Source organism: Xiphophorus hellerii, chromosome 1, assembly GCF_003331165.1.
Source record: "Xiphophorus hellerii strain 12219 chromosome 1, Xiphophorus_hellerii-4.1, whole genome shotgun sequence".
Classification (NCBI taxonomy): Eukaryota; Metazoa; Chordata; class Actinopteri; order Cyprinodontiformes; family Poeciliidae; genus Xiphophorus; species Xiphophorus hellerii.
In genome coordinates, this window is record NC_045672.1 from 24389553 (window position 1) to 24411172 (window position 21620).

Genomic DNA, 21620 nt, shown 5'->3' on the forward strand with positions numbered 1-21620 from the left:
GATTGAGCAACAGGTTCCAACCAGCATAAAATGGTTCTTAAAATCAGATTCAGAATTGGTAAATCTCTGAAAAGCTGGTAAATAGGTAAACATCATGCAGGTGGGTCACCTAAAATGTCTCCACACCCAGAGCTCTAGAAGCACAAAGAGAAGCTGTTGTCTCAGGTAGTTAATTTCAAGTTAAAGTACAAATAACATTAACTCACACCTATTGGCTTTTAAATATTGGCGCTCTTAGAAAAAACCCTATATTAGTTTATCTAAAACTAACATATTATAATGTAACTAAAATAGAAATAGTCTTCTTTTTTGTTAAACAGAAGACTATTTAACAAAAGGAGATAATGGCTGGAAAAGCTGTTTAAATGATCAAGATGTATTAAAGAGCTGACTGAAAAAAATTTTAAAAAATATTTCATGAAAATACATAAAACAAGAACTACGAAATGTGTCATAGTTCTCAACAAAGTTAACAAAGGAACTAAATGACCAAAACCAACCTTTCTAGGCTTTAGAAAAGAAACATGACACAAAAGGTTTCTGGGAGGGGAGTGGCTTGAACAGCAAGATGCTTTCATAATTATGTGGTTTTATAATAATTATTTTGTACTTCTTAACTCTTGAACACTGAAAGCTGAAAGTTATTTTAAAATCAAGAAAAACAAGATTCCAATTTACATTTTACCACCCTGAAAGATTAGAAAGATCCTGTTGTGTTATCTTTAAAGCCATTTACAATGGCTAACCTTTCCCTTCTAACAAAAGGTTCTGGTTTAGTTTTCACTGTTACAAATAAGGGCAGTTTCCATTGTTTTTCAATTCAAAGGATGACAGGTTGGCACTAATAGCAATATTTACAAAAGGAGCATGTGCTTGAAGGTCAAGCTTATAACAAAGATGCACAACAATACTAGTTTAAACATTGAACTGCTTGCAAAAAACTGTGGCTCGTAACAGTGAAACATGCATGGTGCAATCTCCATGCTGCTATCATCAATCTGGTGTTATATCAGTTCGCATTTCCCCATAAGCTCCCCCTACAATTCTATATCGCACAAGTGGCAAAAATAATGCACGTCTGTAGTCCCAGGCTATTATAGCGGGCTCTACTTGCACACATTTCAAAACGAACTGCATAAGAAACGAGAGGCAGACTAATAACATGAGAGAAACTAAAGAAGACATAAGAAACCAAGAAAGACAAACACCCATCTAAGGAAGATAGATAAACATGCACAAAGAAAATGCAAGAATAAACTGAATTTTGGATTTATAAGTAAATCCAAATTCAAAGAGACTTAAGCCCACTTTAAGATGCATAACTCTGAGATGATTGAGATGAAAATAAAATAGAAATAGTATTCTTTTTTGTTAAACAGACTATTTAACAAAAGGAGATTGTTTAGTTCAAACAATTTCCTTGTTTTAACAAGAAGATTGTTTAAAATTCTCTAAAAATTCTGATATGTTACTTGTATAGTGTTTGTCAAGTTCAGAGGACTCAAAAACACTTCACACTACATTCAATTATTCATCGATGCACACACACATTCACACATCGATGGTGGCAAGCTACCGGATAGTAGCCACAGCTGCCCTGGGGCAGACTAACAGAGCAAGGCCCTCTGACCACCACCAGCACCGAAGTGACGTGTCTTACCCAAAGACACAACAACAGAGCCAGAAGGACCAAGGATCGAACTGGCAACCCACAGGACGAACTCCCACCTCCTTCATCGTCCCTGATCTCACAATCTTTCCTCATGATGTTGATGAGGAGATTCTGTCTATTTTCAAAGATTGCCCTAATATCTCCTTTCAGTTTGTGTGTACGTGACTGTTTCTTCTACCAGAATCTTAACTCATTCTTGGTCCTTATGAGGACATGTTCCTGTGTCATGATCAGCAATAATAATTATTTCTTTGTTGCCTGGAAGCTTAACTTGTTTCCCCATTTTGCCCAATCTGGAGTTCCTCTTTTGTGGTTCTGTGATCTTTTGCCTTATTTGTGCATCACACTAGAACTGGTTGGTAAATCTTTGAAAGATCTCGTTGTTACCTTCTAGTTACGCCGAGGTGCATGACCCCTAACATCAGATAAACTTCCTCTTTATGCTCATGTAATAGCTTTTCATGATCTGTTTTTACTGTCTGTCCCATTGCCACATACCTCTCTGTTCCAAACAGCTTCTCCTTTTCACGCACTGCACTTCTGTCCTAGTTTTACCAAAGTAACATATTTTAAATCTTTACAATCAAATCATTATTAAAATCACAAAGACTTACTTGGAACATCATCTAATTTTCCAGTTACTAGTATCACTATTCAGGATTATTCAGTATTGATATGTGCAATGATTAACATCCCGAAGGTATCAAAAAAATCATCTTGCTATTGGCTACTCACAATTTTAACTTGTCAATAATGTAGCGCACACAGCTTACATCATTTTTCCATCATTACAATTTTCTGATAATCATTTATTCTTAAGCTTAAGTACAGAAAGGATTAAAACAAGATTTACTTAGAACCAAATAGCTAAGAAACAGCGATCTCATTGATTGTACTGAAATCTTATTCTGCTGTTAGTTTTGGAAATTTCTTTGTATTATCAATCTTTAAAGGTTTATTTCTAAGTCTAATCAGGGATTGGTTCTTCAATTAGTCTTTGACTTGAAGGCCTGTAGAAGGGATAACTTTCTTTTAAACTTAACATAGTTTTATGTCGTTTTGATGCTCAAATAAATTTAGAAATCAAAATATGCAAGCCCTACTTCTATAAACTGTTGTTCTTGCACTGTTACGATGGAATCAGTAACATTGGATAAATGAGATGATCTCATATTGTATTGAAATCCTGCATGCCTCAATGCTCTGTAGCGTTGCTGCTATTACAAATGAATTTCCCCACTGAGGCACAATAAAGGATAAAGCTATTTATGTCGCATTTCTGATAGTTACATGAGTCAAACACTGCAGCAATCCTTGTTGCCAATCATTGTCTTTGGCATTTATTAATAGTTATTCATTACAAAGTCAAACCTTTTCTTGCACAACATTATGATGATCTAAGTTTATTTGCTACTACTTAAAAATCCAGTCAATCTGGGCAAGAAAGGAAAAAGACACAACCCAATTCTGAATCTATCGTGTATTAACTTGTGAAACTGGATAATAAACCTTGACAACTCTTCTAGTTTTAATCACTGCATCCCTCTGTTCACAGAAATGACAAATAATCTCAAAAACATAATTCTAAATGTTTTTTTTCCAAGTTATTTGCATTTCACAAGTAGGTAAAGAAAATAAAAAATTTTAAAAAACTACAAAGTTATATTTTTGACAAGTAGTTTGCTTACTAAAAGCTTTTTATTTTGTTCCTCAAATATGAATTTTAACAACTTTCTGTTCAGTCCATCAGTTTTTAGCTCATTTTACTGAGATACTTCAGCTTTACTGATGTTAGGATACAGACAATATAAAATAAAATTAAAAATAATTAAAGAAAATCAATTGCATTTGCAATAATATTAAATGGTAAATGGTCTGTACTTGCACAGCACTTTTTCAAGTTCAGAGGATCCCAACTGCCCCAACTGGGCAGTTGGTCCAGTCTGAAAGAACTGGCCCAACTGCCCACCACATGGTGATTTAATACTTTGCAAAAACCATGAGCTAGAAAATAGTTGGTAACTCTGTAACATCATTGGGAAAATATATTGTCTCCATTTTACTTACATAATTTCTTCAGTTTACTTTTGAGGATGCAGTTATTTAAAAATACTGTACATACAATCTTTACATAGTTACTAAAACTAGGGGTGCACCGACTGGAGTTTTCTGACCAATCGCCGATCTTTAAAATGTCCGACCAATTTTTTTGTCTGAAATGTCACTAAATATAGCAGGAAAGTAGCTGCGTTGGTAACAGTGAGGTGACTATTGTTAATTGCAAACATGCAGACATGACCTGGTGGGCCGGTCTGTCAGTGAAATCTCTCTCACTTCAGAGGACAGAGGTTCAAGTTTTGGACCTTTGCAAACTGAACCCAATTTGTAAAAAGAAATATTGATCAAATTCATCCAGTTATTTAATCTCATTTAATTACATGTAGTTCAATTTTATCTTGGTTATAGCACCTAATTTTCAAGTATGCTTTATTATACTTGAAAATGACTGCTGAACTCTTAACTGGACTGCACTCAAAAACTGGTCTCCACTTCATACCTTGCACATAAACATAGCTAAGTAACTTTCATTTTACTGTCAGTCCTGCACTTTATATTTTATATTCATATTTATATTCATATTTTATACTGTATTTTATTTTATTCTGGAGTAGCCTCAGAACATTGGAACCTCAAAACACTGCCCTGAGCCATATGCAATGAATTTTCGTTCTGTATACACCCTGTGCATGCAAAAGGACAATAAAGTCAGTCTAAATCTAAGTCTAAGTCTTATTCCCAGTAGTGTTTCTTTTGAATGCAACTATCAACAATTTGCATGAATAGTGAAGCTAATTGTCTCCGAGTATTAAGACAAAAAGGCTTTGTGTGATGCGCACAAAACCAAAAGTCACTTTACAGAGTGATAGTCATGTACCATAAAACTGGAAAACATTTTATCAGCTCCTATTTACAAGAACAAATTTGCAGTCTCATAAAATCGCAGTTGAGAAGTTATCTCTTGCTTCTCATGTACATTTATCAGCTAATAAAACGTAAAAGGGGAACAATCATCTGCTCATCACCAGCCAAACAAAACCAAAATCTGACGTTGACTCAACCACTGACTCACTCATGTGGACTTTGTTCCTTACAAATTTCTTCTATAAAAGGAAGAACAGTTGGAGCAGCAAGACACACCTGAGAAAGCTACCTGAGAAAAGGTACCAATGACACTTTCATCTGACCCTTCAACTGTACAAACCTTTGTGGTTGACTTCCAAAACCTCTAATGTAATCTTTTTATGATTTCTTCTTTTAAACAGCGCTATATTCCAGAATATTCTGAAGAAAACGCTTCATCATGGCACGACTGACCATCCTGGCTGGTAGGTGAATTGTTATGTATTTTAATATGTTCCAAGAGTTGTTAAGAAAAAATATTAATTAAACTCCTTTTCAGGATTGGCACTTCTGATGTGTCTTCAGACTGGTAAGATTTTTTTTTTTTATCCTGGAATTTCCACTTAAGTTACTGTTTATACATAAACCTACTAATGATCTTTTTTTTCTCTTTTCTGATAGTCTATTCCACCAAACTGGTGTGCTACTTTACCAACTGGTCCCAGTACAGACCGGGGGTTGGAAAATACACCCCTGACAACATAGATCCAAACCTCTGTACGCACCTCATCTATGCCTTCGCCATTATCAGCTCCTCCAATGAGCTGTCTACGTTTGAGTGGAACGATGATGTTATGTATAAATCCTTCAATGCACTGAAGAACAGGTGAGCTTAGTATCACTTTAACTTCCCAAAAAATTATTAATAAAGATAACCATTTGGATGTTGTTTATTCGTAACTCAAAATTACAAAAATTTTAAACATTTAAGGTTCAGAAAAATAATCTAGAACATTATGTGAACACATATGGGCACAAACAGCTTGGTGAAATGGCGATGAGCTTTGGAATCTATTATTCTTTTTTGGACACATGCTAATATAAATATTTAAAATACAAAAGAATCTTTTATATATTTTAGTACATTTATATATTTTTTTCCAGAGATTATGTTCATATTATTTGAACTTTTAAGATGAAATTTTTGAGCACACATTTAGGTCACTGTAGGATTATGTCTGTTTTATTCCTTTCAGAAATAATGCACATTTTATTCAACATGTATAAGTGATGTATATATTCCTACATCTTCACAACAGAAACCCTCAGCTGAAAACTCTGCTGGCTGTCGGTGGGTGGAACTTTGGAACAACACAGTGAGTCTGCAAAATATAACAGCTTGCAAACACACGTTTTTTAATGAATTCTTTTATGGATCATTAAAAAACGTTTTAATTGAATAACCACTGACCTATGTGAATATTAACAGATTCAGCCTCATGGTCTCATCTCCGGCCAACCGTCAGGTGTTCATCCAGTCTTCCATCAAATTTCTGAGACAACATGGCTTTGATGGACTAGATCTGGACTGGGAGTACCCGGGATCACGAGGAAGCCCACCAGAGGACAAGAAAAGGTTCACATTACTCTGCCAGGTTAGGATATTTTGATGCATTGATCCGAATTCAGTGACTGATTTCACTTCTCCAATTTTTGTAACTATTAATGATTTCATGTATTTAAACCAGGAGCAACGCTTTTCCTCATTTGTGAGTGTATGGCCCCTGTACAAGGTTTTAGAACAAGAACAAAATTACATTGGAGTGGGTGTTATAAACTGTTTTCAGAACTTGCTGAACTCTGTTTGTATCTCTAAATAACTTGAAAGCACACATGCTTTATTCCATTTAGCCTTCCCATTATTAGATAAATATCTTACTTTCTGACTCTTTCAGATAAAAGACATACTGCTTCCTCTAACTTAAGTTTTCTATACCTCGCAGACATTTGAAATGAGTCATTTGAGTCTAGCTCTTTCAGTCAGTAGCAAGTTTCCACATCCAAGAGTTTTGTTATCTGCATTATTTTGTTATCAATTAGTGTCTATTGATCTGAAAACGGCTGGCTTTTTGAGTTTCTAGCCAACAGTTTACCCCAGGCTCTGGTTAACAATTTTCAGAGCATTTCTACGTTTGGATGAAACTCGGGCAGACGTCTTAACACATACAATGTTCTTTTCCATTTAGGAATTACTTGCTGCCTTTGAGAGGGAATCTGCTGAGACCAAAAAGCAGAGACTGCTGCTCACAGCTGCTGTGGCGGCTGGAAAGGGAACTATTGATAACGGCTATGAGATTGCTACTGTGTCCAAGTGAGTTTATTTGAATTAAAGCTAAAGATGTTACATCTGTCTTGTTTTCAAATAGAAACAGGAACAAAGATTGACAAATTCTTAATATTTGCCATTATTAAGAAACTGACAGATAAAAACAATAAAAATTGTGATGTTAACTGGCAAAATATATACAATCTGTTACACTTTTGTATTTTATTCTTACGACAGTTATCTAGACTTTGTAAGCGTCATGACTTACGACTTCCATGGAGCCTGGGATTCATTCACTGGCCACAACAGCCCTCTATACAACAGCTCTGTCATGCATGGTCAACATATCTACTACAATGTTGTAAGTAAAAACCTTCAACAATCCCATGCTAGAGACATGTAAGGTGATGTTATCTCTTTGGTTAGACTTTGTCATGTTTTGCTGCAGGACTTTGCCATGAGATACTGGAGAGATCAAGGAGCTCCTCTAGAAAAGCTGCTGGTTGGTTTTCCCGCATATGGTCGCACATTTCACACATCATCAGCAGCTAGTGGTGTTGCAGCATCAGCCAGTGGACCAGGCACTGCTGGGCCCTACACCCGAGAAGCAGGAATGTTGTCCTACTATGAGGTAACAATTCATTATAATACGAACACAAACTAAAGAAAATTCTTAGACAAACACAAAGACATACTCAAAATCAAAAAAATAAATACAAAAAAATTGGGATGATATTTAGGTGTATCATCTTATAACTACAGGTTTGCACTTTCCTTGATGGAGCCACCACTCACTGGATTGAGGAACAAAAGGTTCCCTATGCAGTCAAAGGCAATGAATGGGTGGGATTCGACAACAAGCAGAGTTATGAAATCAAGGTAAGATGTCATCTTTTAAATACAATAAGAGCTACAATACAAATAAGGAAAGATTGCTGCATGTCCCTGTCCATCCCAGTTTATGCAATGGCCCTATGAATCAGAACAAATTCTGTGAAGCTGATGATAACGAAGCTAAAGATCAATCACACAAATTTTAGTTACCAAAACTGGGCAGAAGATGGCAGTATAGTTACAATAGTTCAAATCTTACTTCTGATGTGACATCATTTCCCATCTATTGGATCCTTTAGTGTTTTGTTTTTTTTTACAACCCTATGACGAATATCCTTTAGTCCCGCTAAATCCCAGGATCCTTTTTTTTTTTGATTTTATAAAAAAACAAAAGAAAGAGAAAATCATTTGGAAACGTCTGCTTATTTCAAAGTATATTTCAAGTAAAAAAAATACCTACACAAAAATCCAACTGATATGAAAGAGAGAAATATATGTTTCTATCTTAAGAGAGGGGACTAATGTTGCCCTCTATGGTTATTGAAACCCCAACAAGCATATTTTTATTTGAAATTTCCTGATAATTTAATAAGTTTGTAATGCTATGCAGCATAGCTTCTCTAGATCTTTTAGGAGAAAAACAGGCTCACAGCATTACCAATTCTTCAGCATATTGCCACTGCATGAGTGGCTTTTCTACGTATTCATGTTTTGCTTGAAGCCAAGCTCACCTGAAGTGTTTTTTTTTTTTTTTTTTGCAAAAAAACCTAGTTACAAGTTATAATGCAGAGAGAATGCCAGGAAAAGGATTTTTTCCATGCAAAAACTAAATAAGTAGCAGTTGGAGTCCCCCAAAATGCAACTTGCATTTAGATCAGTTGTCTAAACAAAGCTGTTTGTTGTGTTTTTCTTTTTGTTTGTTTGTTTTTTACCACTCCTTCTGTCCTGCTCCCTGTTTGGGATGGCAAGATAAAATTAGGGACTCAGAGATAAATACCCTGACAAAAAAGGTCTTCTTTTTTTACAGAAAAGGGCAACAGAAAGTCATTAATTATTATTTAGAAATGTCTAAGCCTTCTCCAATTTAAAAAGGAAAAGTTTTAAATTCATATAAATATATTTGAAGTGTTGATTTTATTAACCTTCAGTGCTTCAATGCTTTTGTACCAAGGTTTTTTTAAGTTAAAAATTGCTATAACATAAATGTCTATACAAGACTAAAGTAATTCAGAAAAATAAAATAAAATAATTGAAGTAATACCGTACTTTGTATTGTTTTTATGTTAATGCATCATGAAAATAAATACATTTCCAATACAAAAGATCTAGCAAGTCTGCTGATTAGACTTTGATTCACACACTGCATGTATTCCTTGTTTCTATTTCATTTATTTAAGAAACATTTCTAAAACACTAGACGTTGTCTCCTGATCAGGTCTAGAGAATATTACTCATTGCACAACTGCATGACACTGTTCTGTTCATGGCTGACCCAACCAACCTCCTTTGACCTAAAATATTTAAAACTGTTTTTGTTCTGGTCAATTTTATTTTGATTCTTTAAAATAAATAATAAAACCCAATGTTCGTATTTTATAGGCAGAGTATGTGAAAGATAACAACTACGGCGGAGCATTCGTCTGGTCTCTGGATATGGACGACTTTTCTGGACAATTCTGCGGTCAGGGAAACTATCCTCTCATTGGATATCTCCGCTCTCGTCTGGATTCAGGTGGAACATCGATCAGTGCCACTATTTCCTCATCTATAAAGCATTGATTCGCTTGCCTTAAAAATTGCATGCTTTTTATGTTTCTAGGGACTACTTCCAGCACTACCTCAAACCAGCCTGGCGTTCATACAACCACAGCATCTCCTGGCATGAAAACTCCTGAAACAACCACAACTCCTGTTTCTGGGCGTAATTTCTGTGTAGGCAAGCGTGATGGTAATTACGTCAATGAACATGATAGACACACCTTCTATCAGTGTGTCGCCGGAATCACGTACATACAGAGATGTCCTGCTAATTTGGTTTACAATGACAGATGCGACTGTTGCGACTATAATAGATGATTCAGTCAAGCTTTTGCGGATTTAAATGCTGGATGGACAGCATCAATATAATGTCCTCTCTCGCTCTACAACTGTGTTCTTGCTGAAAAAGTTTAACACCTTTATTTACAAACTCAAAAGGAGATTTGTTTTTTCATATCTGCCAAGATGTTTCAAGTGTACTGAAGTAATTTGTAATGGGTGGAGACATGTATACCTTTTAATAAATTTTCCTGTTTTTGCTTCCTCAAATTTCATTGCAGTCTTTCTTGTTGCAGTGCAGTATGGCATCATTATTTGACATGTATGCTGAATATAATGAGTTTTTGGTGTACATCACATTATTATTTGGAAAGTCAGTTGTTGACAAATCCTGGAATATTGTTTTTTATCCAGTTAATAATGTCTGTATAATAATTAAAGTAAGTAACTATATTTTATTGATATAGCACCTTTCTCAGACAGCAGTCATAAAGTACGTCAGAGTAGAAATAGTAAAACAAAATAAAAATGGTCAAATTAGTTAAAAAAAACTAGGACAAAGACATTTCTGTCAACATGTATATGGTTTTTGCGGTAACATTTGAAGGGGTTTGCATAAGACTGACATGACATTGTCATAAATATGACATAACACCTGTCATGAACATGAAGGAGTCATTATGAATGTCTGTTGTCATGAAGTGTCATTTGGTAAATAATGACATCTTTAATGCAAAGTTGCACTGAAAGTCCATTAAAAGTGTCAACTTTGCATTAAAAGTTGCAAAGATCAGGTACATTGTCTCTTGATCAGCCACATCTTTATTCGAATGTGGCTTATTGAGCAACAGGTTCCAAACAACAGGAAGAATGTGGAAGAATCTTTTCTTGTAAGAAGAACATTTGCCTTAATTTTAACTATTTCAGATGAAGGTTGCTTCCCTTGGTTAATCCTAAATTTAAGTAATTAATGTACATCTCATAAATATTAAGGCCAGTTGGATTCACTAATATTTCATGGCAGTTTTCTGATAATTGGAGATCTACACATCATAATTTTTTTACACTGAAAGAAATGTCTTTACATTTTTGTACAAAAAAATAAAGTTCCCAGAATTTTAAACTATTTATTTATTAACTAGGAGGCAATTTCCTTGAAATGTGATTCCTTTACTGTGTGACGACTGAACAGATTGTAAAGATAACAGGAAGCAACATCATATCTATAGATATACAGGTATATATATGTGATGCCATTGTATTAGATAATGTCACCATTATACTGGATGTCCATCCATTCATCCACCGTCTTTACCGGCTTGTCTGTGCAGCATTGCAGGGAGGCTGGTGCTATTCTCTAGTGGGCATCAGTGGGCAATAGTCAGGGCACTCCCTGAACAGGTCACCAGTTTATCACAGGGCAACACAGAGACACACACTTAGACTTCTTAATGCCTTAACATAAACTTTATTTATAGAAGTGAGGGCCTATAAAAGGCATTCCCCCCTTGGTTGTTTCACCCTTTTTGTTCTTTTTATAAATCATTCATGATCATACTAAACTAAGCTAGGCTAAATCCTTTAATATCAAAATGAAAACTGATTTCTATTAAACAATAATTAAATAAGAATGTGAAACAGAAAATAGGAGACTGCATAAATATTTACTCCCATTAAGTTGACTGACCTAATTCAACTTGGGTCCTATCAGTTGGTGATAGAAGTCTTACGGTAAGTGGAAGAGAGATCACCTGAGTGCAGTGAGTGTGTCTCAAGTGATTGTATAATAAAGACACCTGTGTCCTGAAGGTTCATTCCCTGGTTAATCAGTATTCCTGGCTACCATTAAAACATGAAGACTAAAGAACACTCCAAGCAAAGCAGAGAAAAGGTTATTGAAAAGTATTAGTCAGGGGATGGACACAAAAAAAATCTCTAAAACACCAAATGGAAGAAATTTGGCACAAACTTCAACTAAGATGGGTGAGATTACATACAACTGTTACACAGTCAAAACTTAGACTATCAAACTGCACTGCCATTCCAACACCAATGAATATTGTTCCTTGGAGTTCGTGAATAGACGTGTGCGACTCAGGAAGTTTCTGAATGTCACAATTTTGAAAAAGATTCAAATAAAACACGACAAGCTCCTCATATTTCTAAGTCTAATCAGGGATTGGTTCTTCAATTAGTCTTTGACTTGAAGGCCTGTAGAAGGGATAACTTTCTTTTAAACTTAACATAGTTTTATGTCTTTTTGATGCTCAAATAAATTTAGACATCAAAATATGCAAGCCCTACTTCTTTAAATTTTTGTTCTTTCACTGTTACGATGGAATCAGTAACATTGGATAAATGAGATGATCTCATATTATATTGAAAACCTGCATGCCTCAATGCTCTGTAGCGTTGCTGCTGTTACAAATTAATTTCCCCACTGAGGCACAATAAAGGATAAAGCTATTTATGTCGCATTTCTGATAGTTACATGAGCCAAACACTGCAGCAATCCTTGTTGCCAATCATTGTCTTTGGCATTTATTAATAGTTATTCATTACACAACACAACATTATGATGATCTAAGTTTATTTGCTACTACTTAAAAATCCAGTCAATCTGGGCAAGAAAGGAAAAAGACACAACCCAATTCTGAATCTATCGTGTATTAACTTGTGAAACTGGATAATAAACCTTGACAACTCTTCTTTGTGACATCATCTTAGCGTTATTGGGTCAAGGACATCTTATCAACACACATTCATATATCTATGCAGCTGTCACTCTGAACTACTTTTAGTTTTAATCACTGCATCCGTCTGTTCACAGAAATGACAAATAATCTCAAAAACATAATTCTAAATGTTTTTTTTCCCAAGTTATTTGCATTTCACAAGTAGGTAAAGAAAAATAAAACAATTTTAAAAACTACACACAGTAATATTTTTGACAAGTAGTTTGCTTACTAAAAGCTTTTTATTTTGTTCCTCAAATATGAATTTTAACAACTTTCTGTTCAGTCCATCAGTTTTTAGCTCATTTTACTGAGATACTTCAGCTTTACTGATGTTAGGATACAGACAATATAAAATAAAATTAAAAATAATTGAAGAAAATCAACTGCATTTACAATAATATTAAATGGTAAATGGTCTGTACTTGCACAGCACTTTTCAAAATCAGAGGATCCCAACTGCCCCAACTGCCCACCACATGGTGATTTAATACTTTGCAAAAACCATGAGCTAGAAAATAGTTGGTAACTCTGTAACATCATTGTGAAAATATATTGTCTCCATTTTACTTACATAATTTCTTCAGTTTATTTTTGAGGATGCAGTTATTTAAAAATACTGTACATACAATCTTTACATAGTTACTAAAACTAGGGGTGCACCGACTGGAGTTTTCTGACCAATCGCCGATCTTTAAAATGTCTGACCAATTTTTTTGTCTGAAATGTCACTAAATATAGCAGGAAAGTAGCTGCGTTGGTAACAGTGAGGTGACTATTGTTAATTGCAAACGTGCAGACATGACCTGGTGGGCCGGTCTGTCAGTCAAATCTCTCTCACTTCAGAGGACAGAGGTTCAAGTTTTTGACCTTTGCAAACTGAACCCAATTTGCAAAAATATTCATCAAATTCATCCAATTATTTAATCTCATTTAATTACATGTAGTTCAATTTAATATTGGTTATAACACCTAATTTTCAAGTATGCTTTATTATTCCCAGTAATGTTTCTTTTGAATGCAATTATCAACAATTTGCATGAATAGTGAAGCTAATTGTCTCCGAGTATTAAGACAAAAAGGCTTTGTGTGATGCGCACAAAACCAAAAGTCACTTTACAGAGAGATAGTCATGTACCATAAAACTGAAAAACATTTTATCAGCTCCTATTTACAAGAACAAATTTGCAGTCTCATAAAATCGCAGTTGAGAAGTTATCTCTTGCTTCTCATGTACATTTATCAGCTAATAAAACGTAAAAGGGGAACAATCATCTGCTCATCACCAGCCAAACAAAACCAAAATCTGATGTTGACTCAACCACTGACTCACTCATGTGGACTTTGTTCCTTACAAATTTCTTCTATAAAGGGGAGAACAGTTGGAGCAGCAAGACATACCTGAGAAAGCTACCTGAGAAAAGGTACCAATGACACTTTCATCTGACCCTTCAACTGTACCAACCTTTGTGGTTGACTTCCAAAACCTTTAATGTAATCTTTTTATGATTTCTTCTTTTAAACAGCGCTATATTCCAGAATATTCTGAAGAAAACGCTTCATCATGGCACGACTGACCATCCTGGCTGGTAGGTGAATTGTTATGTATTTTAATATGTTCCAAGAGTTGTTAAGAAAAAATATTAATTAAACTCTTTTTCAGGATTGGCACTTCTGATGTGTCTTCTGACTGGTAAGATTTTTTTATTTTACATACTATCCTCTCATTGGATATCTCCGCTCTTGTCTGGATTCAGGTGGAACATCGATCAGTGTCACTATTTCCTCTTCTATAAAGCATTGATTCGCTTGCCTTAAAAACCGCATGCTTTTTATGTTTCTAGTGACTACTTCCAGCGATACCCCAAACCAGCCTGGCGTTCGTGCAACCACAGCATCTCCTGGCATGAAAACTCCCAAACCAACCAGATCTCCTGTTTTTGGGCGTAATTTCTGTGTAGGCAAGCGTGATGGTAATTACGTCAATGAATATGATAGACACACCTTCTATCAGTGTGTCGCCGGAATCACGTACATACAGAGATGTCCTGCTAATTTGATTTACAATGACAGATGCGACTGTTGCGTATATAATAGATGATTCAGTCAAGCTTTTGCGGATTTAAATGCTGGATGGACAGCATCAATGTAATGTCCTCTCTCGCTCTACAACTGTGTTCTTGCTGAAAAAGTTTAACACCTTTATTTAAAAACTCAAAAGGAGATTTGTTTTTTCATATCTGCCAAGATGTTTCAAGTGTACTGAAGTAATTTGTAATGTGTGGAGACATGTATACCTTTTAATAAATTTTCCTGTTTTTGCTTCCTCAAATTTCATTGCAGTCTTTCTTGTTGCAGTGCAGTATGGCATCATTATTTGACATGTATGCTGAATATAATGAGTTTTTGGTGTATATCACATTATTATTTGGAAAGTCAGTTGTTGACAAATCCTGGAATATTGTTTTTTATCCAGTTAATAATGTCTGTATAATAATTAAAGTAAGTAAGTATATTTTATTTATATAGCACCTTTCTCAGACAGCAGTCACAAAGTATGTCAGAGTAAAAATAGTAAAACAAAATAAAAATGGTCAAATTAATTTAAAAAAAACTAGGACAAAGACATTTCTGTCAACATGTATATGGTTTTTGCGGTAACACTTTCTTTGAAGGGGTTTGCATAAGACTGACATGACATTGTCATAAATATGACATAACACCTGCAATGAACATGAAGGAGTCATTATGAATGTCTGTTGTCATGAAGTGTCATTTGGTAAATAATGACATCTTTAATGCAAAGTTGCACTGAAAGTCCATTAAAAGTGTCAACTTTGCATTAAAAGTTGCAAAGATCAGGTACATTGTCTCTTGATCAGCCACATCTTTATTCAAAGTGGCTTATTGAGCAACAGGTTCCAATCAACAGGAAGAATGTGGAAGAATCTTTTCTTGTAAGAAGAACATTTGCCTTAATTTTAACTATTTAAGATGAAGGTTGCTTCCCTTGGTTAATCCTAAATTTAAGTAATTAATGTACATCTCATAAATATTAAGGCCAGTTGGATTCATTAATATTCCAAGGCAGTTTTCTGATAATTGGAGATCTACACATCATAATTTTTTTACACTGAAGGAAATGTCCTTACATTTCATTAAAAAAAATAAAGTTCCCAGAATTTTAAACTATTTATTTATTAACTACAAGGCAATTTCCCAGAAATGTGATTCCTTGACGACTGAACAGATTGTAAAGATAACAGGAAGCAACATCATATCTATAGATATACAGGTATATCTATGTGGTGCCATTGTATTAGATAATGTCACCATTATACTGGATGTCCATCCATTCATCCACCGTCTTTACCGGCTTGTCTGTGCAGCATTGCAGGGAGGCTGGAGCTATTCTCTAGTGGGCATCAGTGGGCAATAGTCAGGGCACTCCCTGAACAGGTCACCAGTTTATCACAGGGCAACACAGAGACACACACTTAGACTTCTTAATGCCTTAACATAAACTTTATTAATAGAAATGAGGGCCTATAAAAGGCATTCCCCCCTTGGTTGTTTCACCCTTTTTGTTCGTTTTATCAATCATTCATGATCATACTAAACTAAGCTAGTCTAAATCCTTTAATATCAAAATGAAAACTGATTTCTATTAAACAATAATTAAATAAGAATGTGAAACAGAAAATAGGAGACTGCATAAATATTTACTACCTTTAAGTTGGCTGACCTAATTCAACTTGGGTCCTATCAGTTGGTGATAGAAGTCTTACGGTAAGTGGAAGAGAGATCACCTGAGTGCAGTGAGTGTGTCTCAAGTGATTGTATAATAAAGACACCTGTGTCCTGAAGGTTCATTCTCTGGTTAATCAGTATTCCTGGCTACCATTAAAACATGAAGACTAAAGAACACTCCAAGCAAAGCAGAGAAAAGGTTATTGAAAAGTATTAGTCAGGGGATGGACACAAAAAAAATCTCTAAGTCACCAAATGGAGGAAATGTGGCATAAACCTCAGCAACTAAGATGGGTGAGATTACATACAACTGTTACACAGTCAAAACTTAGACTATCAAACTGCACTGCCATTCCAACACCAATGAATATTGTTCCTTAGAGTTCATGAAAAGAGGTGTGCGACTCAGGAAGTTTTTGAATGTCACAATTTTGAAAAAGATTACAATAAAACACGACAAGCTCCTCATATTTCTAAGTCTAATCAGGGATTGGTTCTTCAATTAGTCTTTGACTTGAAGGCCTGTAGAAGGGAAAACTTTCTTTTAAACTTAACATAGTTTTATGTCTTTTTGATGCTCAAATAAATTTAGACATCAAAATATGCAAGCCCTACTTCTTTAAACTTCTGTTCTTTCACTGTTACGATGGAATCAGTAACATTGGTTAAATGAGATGATGTCATATTATATTGAAAACCTGCATGCCTCAATGCTCTGTAGCGTTGCTGCTGTTACAAATTAATTTCCCCACTGAGGCACAATAAAGGATAAAGCTATTTATGTCGCATTTCTGATAGTTACATGAGCCAAACACTGCAGCAATCCTTGTTGCCAATCATTGTCTTTGGCATTTATTAATAGTTATTCATTACACAACACAACATTATGATGATCTAAGTTTGTTTGCTACTACTTAAAAATCCAGTCAATCTGGGCAAGAAAGGAAAAAGACACACCCCAATTCTGAATCTATCATGTATTAACTTGTGAAACTGGATAATAAACCTTGACAACTCTTCTTTGTGACATCATCTTAGCGTTATTGGGTCAAGGACATCTTATCAACACACATTCATATATCTATGCAGCTGTCACTCTGAACTACTTTCAGTTTTAATCACTGCATCCCTCTGGTCACAGAAATGACAAATAATCTCAAAAACATAATTCTAAATGTTCTTTTTCCAAGTTATTTGCATTTCACAAGTAGGTAAAGAAAAATAAAACAATTTTAAAAACTACACACAGTTATATTTTTGACAAGTAGTTTGTTTACTAAAAGCTTTTTATTTTGTTCCTCAAATATGAATTTTAACAACTTTCTGTTCAGTCCATCAGTTTTTAGCTCATTTTACTGAGATACTTCAGCTTTACTGATGTTAGGATACAGACAATATAAAATAAAATTAAAAATAATTAAAGAAAATCAACTGCATTTACAATAATATTAAATGGTAAATGGTCTGTACTTGCACAGCACTTTTTCAAGTTCAGAGGACCCCAACTGCCCACCACATGGTGATTTAATACTTTGTAAAAACCATGAGCTAGAAAATAGTTGGTAACTCTGTAACATCATTGTGAAAATATATTGTCTCCATTTTACTAACATGATTTCTTCAGTTTATGTTTGAGGATGCAGTTATTTAAAAGTACTGTGCATATAATCTTTACATAGTTACTAAAACTAGGATTACACCGACTGGAGTTTTCTGACCAATCGCCGATCTTTAAAATGTCTGACCAATTCTTTTGTCTGAAATGTCACTAAATATAGCAGGAAAGTAGCTGCGTTGGTAACAGTGAGGTGACTATTGTTAATTGCAAACGTGCAGACATGACCTGGTGGGCCGGTCTGTCAGTCAAATCTGTCTCACTTCAGAGGACAGAGGTTCAAGTTTTGGACCTTTGCAAACTGAACCCAATTTGTAAACAGAAATATTGATCAAATTCATCCAGTTATTTAATCTCATTTAATTACATGTAGTTCAATTTAATCTTGGTTATAACACCTAATTTTCAAGTATGCTTTATTATTCCCAGTAATGTTTCTTTTGAATGCAATTATCAACAATTTGCATGAATAGTGAAGCTAATTGTCTCCGAGTATTAAGACAAAAAGGCTTTGTGTGATGCGCACAAAACCAAAGGTCACTTTACAGAGTGATAGTCATGTACCATAAAACTGGAAGACATTTTATCAGCTCCTATTTACAAGAACAAATTTGCAGTCTCATAAAATCGCAGTTGAGAAGTTATCTCTTCCTTCTCATGTACATTTATCAGCTAATAAAACGTAAAAGGGGAACAATCATCTGCTCATCACCAGCCAAACAAAACCAAAATCTGACATTGACTCAACCACTGACTCACTCATGTGGACTTTGTTCCTTACAAATTTCTTCTATAAAAGGGAGTACAGTTGGAGCAGCCAGACATACCTGAGAAAGCTACCTGAGAAAAGGTACCAATGACACTTTCATCTGACCCTTCAACTGTACAAACCTTTGTGGTTGACTTCCAAAACCTCTAATGTAATCGTTTCATGATTTCTTCTTTTAAACAGCGCTATATTCCAGAATATTCTGAAGAAAACGCTTCATCATGGCACGACTGACCATCCTGGCTGGTAGGTGAATTGTTATGTATTTTAATATGTTCCAAGAGTTGTTAAGAAAAAATATTAATTAAACTCTTTTTCAGGATTGGCACTTCTGATGTGTCTTCTGACTGGTAAGATTTTTTTATTTTACATACTATCCTCTCATTGGATATCTCCGCTCTTGTCTGGATTCAGGTGGAACATCGATCAGTGTCACTATTTCCTCTTCTATAAAGCATTGATTCGCCTGCCTTAAAAACCGCATGCTTTTTATGTTTCTAGTGACTACTTCCAGCGATACCCCAAACCAGCCTGGCGTTCGTGCAACCACAGCATCTCCTGGCATGAAAACTCCCAAACAAACCAGATCTCCTGTTTTTGGGCGTAATTTCTGTGTAGGCAAGCGTGATGGTAATTACGTCAATGAATATGATAGACACACCTTCTATCAGTGTGTCGCCGGAATCACGTACATACAGAGATGTCCTGCTAATTTGATTTACAATTACGGATGCGACTGTTGCGTATATAATAGATGATTCAGTCAAGCTTTTGCGGATTTAAATGCTGGATGGACAGCATCAATGTAATGTCCTCTCTCGCTCTACAACTGTGTTCTTGCTGAAAAAGTTTAACACCTTTATTTAAAAACTCAAAAGGAGATTTGTTTTTTCATATCTGCCAAGATGTTTCAAGTGTACTGAAGTAATTTGTAATGTGTGGAGACATGTATACCTTTTAATAAATTTTCCTGTTTTTGCTTCCTCAAATTTCAATGCAGTCTTTCTTGTTGCAGTGCAGTATGGCATCATTATTTGACATGTATGCTGAATATAATGAGTTTTTGGTGTATATCACATTATTATTTGGAAAGTCAGTTGTTGACAAATCCTGGAATATTGTTTTTTATCCAGTTAATAATGTCTGTATAATAATTAAAGTAAGTAAGTATATTTTATTTATATAGCATCTTTCTCAGACAGCAGTCACAAAGTACGTCAGAGTAAAAATAGTAAAACAAAATAAAAATGGTCAAAATAATTTTAAAAAAACTAGGACAAACACATTTCTGTCAACATGTATATGGTTCTTGTGGTAACACTTTATTTGAAGGGGTGTGTATAAGACTGACATGACATTGTCATAAATATGACATAACACCTGCAATGAACATGAAGGAGTCATTATGAATGTCTGTCATGAAGTGTCATTTGGTAAATAATGACATCTTTAATGCAAAGTTGCACTGAAAGTCCATTAAAAGTGTCAACTTTGCATTAAAAGTTGCAAAGATCAGGTACATTGTCTCTTGATCAGCCACATCTTTATTCAAAGTGGCTTATTGAGCAACAGGTTCCAATCAACAGGAAGAATGTGGAAGAATCTTTTCTTGTAAGAAGAACATTTGCCTTAATTTTAACTATTTAAGATGAAGGTTGCTTCCCTTGGTTAATCCTAAATTTAAGTAATTAATGTACATCTCATAAATATTAAGGCCAGTTGGATTCATTAATATTCCAAGGCAGTTTTCTGATAATTGGAGATCTACACATCATAATTTTTTTACACTGAAGGAAATGTGTAATTTTAAACCATTTATTTATTAACTAGGAGGCAATTTCCCTGAAATGTGATTCGTTGACGACTGAACAGATTGTAAAGATAACAGGAAGCAACATCATATCTATAGATATACAGGTATATCTATGTGGTGCCATTGTATTAGATAATGTCACCATTATACTGGATGTCCATCCATTCATCCACCGTCTTTACCGGCTTGTCTGTGCAGCATTGCAGGGAGGCTGGTGCTATTCTCTAGTGGGCATCAGTGGGCAATAGTCAGGGCACTCCCTGAACAGGTCACCAGTTTATCACAGGGCAACACAGAGACACACACAGACTTCTTAATGCCTTAACATAAACTTTATTTATAGAAGTGAGGGCCTATAAAAGGCATTCCCCCCTTGGTTGTTTCACCCTTTTTGTTCTTTTTATAAATCATTCATGATCATACTAAACTAAGCTAAGCTAAATCCTTTAATATCAAAATGAAAACTGATTTCTATTAAACAATAATTAAATAAGAATGTGAAACAGAAAATAGGAGACTGCATAAATATTCACTCCCTTTAAGTTGACTGACCTAATTCAACTTGGGTCCTATCAGTTGGTGATAGAAGTCTTACGGTAAGTGGAAGCGAGATCACCTGAGTGCAGTGAGTGTGTCTCAAGTGATTGTATAATAAAGACACCTGTGTCCTGAAGGTTCATTCCCTGGTTAATCAGTATTCCTGGCTACCATTAAAACATGAAGACTAAAGAACACTCCAAGAAAAGCAGAGAAAAGGTTATTGAAAAGTATTAGTCAGGGGATGGACACAAAAAAAATCTCTAAGTCACCAAATGGAAGAAATTTGGCACAAACTTCAGCAACTAAGATGGGAGAGATTACATACAACTGTTACACAGTCAAAACTTTGACTATCAAACTGCACTGCCATTCCAACACCAATGAATATTGTTCCTTAGAGTTCGTGAATAGAGGTGTGCGACTCAGGAAGTTTTTGAATGTCACAATTTTGAAAAAGATTAAATCTTTTCTTGCACAACATTATGATGATCTAAGTTTGTTTGCTACTACTTAAAAATCCAGTCAATCTGGGCAAGAAAGGAAAAAGACACAACCCAATTCTGAATCTATCATGTATTAACTTGTGAAACTGGATCCTGAACCTTGACAACTCTTCTTTGTAACATCA

The 21620-nt window shown here is 34.9% G+C and overlaps 1 protein-coding gene and 1 long non-coding RNA gene across 3 annotated transcripts; both read left to right on the top strand.

The window, feature by feature from the left end:
• The first annotated feature begins 4839 nt into the window (after positions 1–4839).
• On the top strand, positions 4840–14837 carry LOC116732757 (acidic mammalian chitinase-like). 2 transcript variants are annotated; one of them, XM_032583316.1, is made up of 12 exons: positions 4840–4893; positions 4996–5058; positions 5133–5162; positions 5255–5459; positions 5893–5949; positions 6063–6228; positions 6820–6944; positions 7137–7260; positions 7348–7530; positions 7662–7778; positions 9333–9465; positions 14350–14837. In XM_032583316.1, the coding sequence occupies exons 2-12, from the start codon at positions 5034–5036 to the stop codon at positions 14604–14606; spliced, it is 1422 nt and encodes a 473-aa protein (XP_032439207.1). In that variant the 5' UTR covers positions 4840–4893; positions 4996–5033; the 3' UTR covers positions 14607–14837. The 2 variants fall into 2 exon arrangements, with proteins under 2 accessions (XP_032439207.1, XP_032439127.1); XM_032583236.1 differs by lacking the exon at positions 14350–14837 and adding an exon at positions 9553–10040.
• Positions 14838–18680: 3843 nt separating this feature from the next.
• On the top strand, positions 18681–19628 carry LOC116733007 (uncharacterized). The gene is made up of 4 exons (XR_004341932.1): positions 18681–18720; positions 18823–18885; positions 18960–18989; positions 19141–19628. It is a non-coding gene; the product is annotated as an uncharacterized LOC116733007 (long non-coding RNA).
• The last annotated feature ends 1992 nt before the right edge of the window (positions 19629–21620 follow it).

Coding starts and splice junctions, on each gene's coding strand:
- LOC116732757 (XM_032583316.1), top strand. CDS start 5,034: ATGGCACGACTGACCATCCTGGCTG. Junction 5,059..5,132: donor ACGACTGACCATCCTGGCTG/GTAGGTGAATTG, acceptor ACTCCTTTTCAG/GATTGGCACTTCTGATGTGT. Junction 9,466..14,349: donor CCGCTCTCGTCTGGATTCAG/GTGGAACATCGA, acceptor TTATGTTTCTAG/TGACTACTTCCAGCGATACC.